General features: G+C 65.0%; 1 protein-coding gene across 1 annotated transcript; it reads left to right on the top strand.

The window, feature by feature from the left end:
- The first annotated feature begins 117 nt into the window (after nucleotides 1-117).
- On the top strand, nucleotides 118-1,150 carry PCP4L1 (Purkinje cell protein 4 like 1). The gene is made up of 3 exons (XM_042892412.1): nucleotides 118-217; nucleotides 339-393; nucleotides 997-1,150. The coding sequence occupies exons 1-3, from the start codon at nucleotides 203-205 to the stop codon at nucleotides 1,143-1,145; spliced, it is 219 nt and encodes a 72-aa protein (XP_042748346.1). The 5' UTR covers nucleotides 118-202; the 3' UTR covers nucleotides 1,146-1,150.
- Nucleotides 1,151-2,538: the final 1,388 nt, after the last annotated feature.

A 2,538-nucleotide genomic window follows, 5' to 3' on the forward strand; every position in this document is an offset into this window, starting at 1 on the left:
AGGCTTTAGGACAAAGCCATGGGGACAGGGGACACAGAGGGGGCAGGGATGGGGACAAAAGTCGAGGCTCAGACTGGGGGGACGCGTGGGGGGTGTGTCCGGTGAGCCCCGCCCCCCTCTCTCCCTATTGGCTGCCGGCGGCTGTCACTCAAGCGCGCCCCCTTTAAAAGCGGAGTCGGCGCGGAGCGGCGCAGAGCGGCGGATGGCGATGAGTGCGGTGAGAATTGGGGGGAAAAAGGGGAAAAGGCGGAAAAAAAGGGGGAATTAAGGGGAAATCCGGGGTCACCCGCTGTTCCCCGCTGTTCCCCGCCGTTACCCGCTGTCTGCTCTCCCCGCAGCGCAGCCCCGATGCATCCCCGCGTCCTACGGAGGCACCCGGAGGGCAGCAGGAAGGTGAGGGACCCCATCTGGGGACTGCAGAGATGTGGGGCGGGTTGGGTTCGGCGATGGGGAGGAGGGGGGAGGACGAAGCCGCGCTCCTTTGGGTGTCCCCGGTGTCCCAGAAGGGCTTGGGGCTCGCAAGTTCTGCCGTTGGGGTTTGGGGGGGGCAGCTCTGGGTGCCCCGTAAGGGTTTGGGGGCGCAGCTTTGGGTCATGGGGCGCTCCCTGTCCTGGGTGGGGGCCTTGGGTGGCCCCAGTGCCCCTATGGGGTTTTGGGCTGCACCTTTGGGCGCTCCTTGCCCCGTATTGTCATGGGGGGGGTTGCTTTTGGGGTGCATCTTTAGGTGTCCCATGCGGGTTTTGGGTTGCATTTCGGGTATCTCCATTACGGACGGGGCTTTTGGGGTCCCCCGTTGCCCCCTGTAGGTTTTTGGGGTGCACCTTTAGGTATCCCACGACGGTTTTGGGGCGCACGCCGGGTTTCCCCATTACAGACAGGGGCTCTTTTGGGGTCCCCGCGTCTCTGACACAGGGAGGGGGGTGCTGGCATCGCTCCGAGGGGCTGCGACCAATGCGGCCCCTTTTGTGTCTCTTCCCCCGACCCCAAACCCCGCAGCCAAAGCTGCCGACCCCAAAAGGACGGAGGAGGAGGAGGAGGAGCTGATCGACATCGATCTGAGCGCACCCGAAACGGAGCGGGCGGCTCTCGCCATCCAGGGGAAATTCCGCCGTTTCCAGAAACGCAAAAAGGAATCGGGACCCTAAAGAACCGCCCGGGCCGGCTCCCCCACCCAGCACCCCTCCGACCCCATTATTCGCATAGGGGCCGCAGACCCATCCCACCCCCCCACCCCCCCCTCATTTTGGGGGCTCAGCTCTCCTATGGGGTCAACGTCAAGAGTTCAGCCCTAACCTATAGGTGAGGGTCCCCCCCTTTAATGTGTGTGGGGGGGTCCCCCGATGTCCCCCAGCCCTGCTGTAAGGGGGGGGCACCTCTCCATCCCCCGGCGTGACCCCATTTGTCCCCCTTAATGGTGATGTTGATGCTGGGGGGGGGGTTATGGGATGGTGTCCCCCAAATGAGAGCCCCCCCCGTGTCCTCTTAAAGGGGCAGGGGCTGTTGAAGGCTGTGTCACCTGTGTCACCTGTGTCACCTATACCCCCCCCCGCACCCCCACTTTGCTTTCTGGGGGGGTGAGCACTGGAATAAAGCAGTGGGAGAAGAGAGAGCTGGTGCGATATGTGCGGGATCCCCCCCCCCCCCTCCGGAACCCCAAATCTCTCCGCGGCCCCTTTTAGGGTGGCGCCGGCCCCATCTGAGGCGTCCCTTTGGGGTCGGGGCGTTGGGGCCTCAGTGGGGATCCTCACCCCATCGTTGGGTTTCCCCCTCTGCCCCCAAAATCCTCGGGGCTTTGGGGGTCGGTGGCGGCGCCGGTTCTGCGGGGTGACGTGGGGACAACGGGAGCGGTTGGGAGCAGAAATAACTCCGGATAGGAAAATCATCCCCGGAGCCAAGAGGAGGGGACGCCCCGTGGGGCTTAGGGCTGCCCCATAGCGCTGCCCCCGTGCGCTCCGCAGACTTATTAGGGCAAAGCCAATTATAGGGTCGCTTGGGTGGGGGCTGCGGGCGCTGCGGGGTCGGGGCACCGTGCCATAATGCGGGGCTGTAGGGTGGGGGCAGCCCTACGTGTAAGCTTGAAGGGGGAGGGGGGGGCAGACAGAGCCAGGTCCCAATGGGGAGGCGGGAAGGGAGGGACGGGGGGCCCCAAATCCACCCTATAGCTTCTTTTTTTTGTGGGGGTGTGGGGGGGGGGGGGGGTTAATTAACGCCGACGCGATAAGAGGTGGGGAAACCGCAGCTCGTAACGGGGGGCTGCGTGCAACGAGTTTGCGAGTGCTCAGCCACCCCCAGGGGACCCCAAAAAGCTGAAGGCCCGTGGGGATGACGCCCCAAATCCTCAATGGGGCGCACGGGAGATGTGAGTTTTATTAAGGGCGCTGTGGGGGTGGGGATGAAAAGGGGGGGGGGGGGGGGGGGGGGTGGGCGCCCCGGGGGGGGGGGGGGGGGGGGGCCCCGCCCCCGGGGGGGGGGGGGACGGAAACAACCGGGACCGGAGAGCGAAAATTCGACGGTTTTGGGGTCGGAAGAGAAATAAAA

Source organism: Lagopus leucura, unplaced genomic scaffold, assembly GCF_019238085.1.
Source record: "Lagopus leucura isolate 7727_CA_CO unplaced genomic scaffold, USGS_WTPT01 33807-0_obj-0_obj, whole genome shotgun sequence".
In the NCBI taxonomy this organism is placed as follows: Eukaryota; Metazoa; Chordata; class Aves; order Galliformes; family Phasianidae; genus Lagopus; species Lagopus leucura.

Bases quoted from the DNA above. Each gene is read 5' to 3' on its own strand.
- PCP4L1 (XM_042892412.1), top strand. The intron at 394-996 runs GTGAGGGACCCC...CAAACCCCGCAG, and splicing joins ACCCGGAGGGCAGCAGGAAG to CCAAAGCTGCCGACCCCAAA.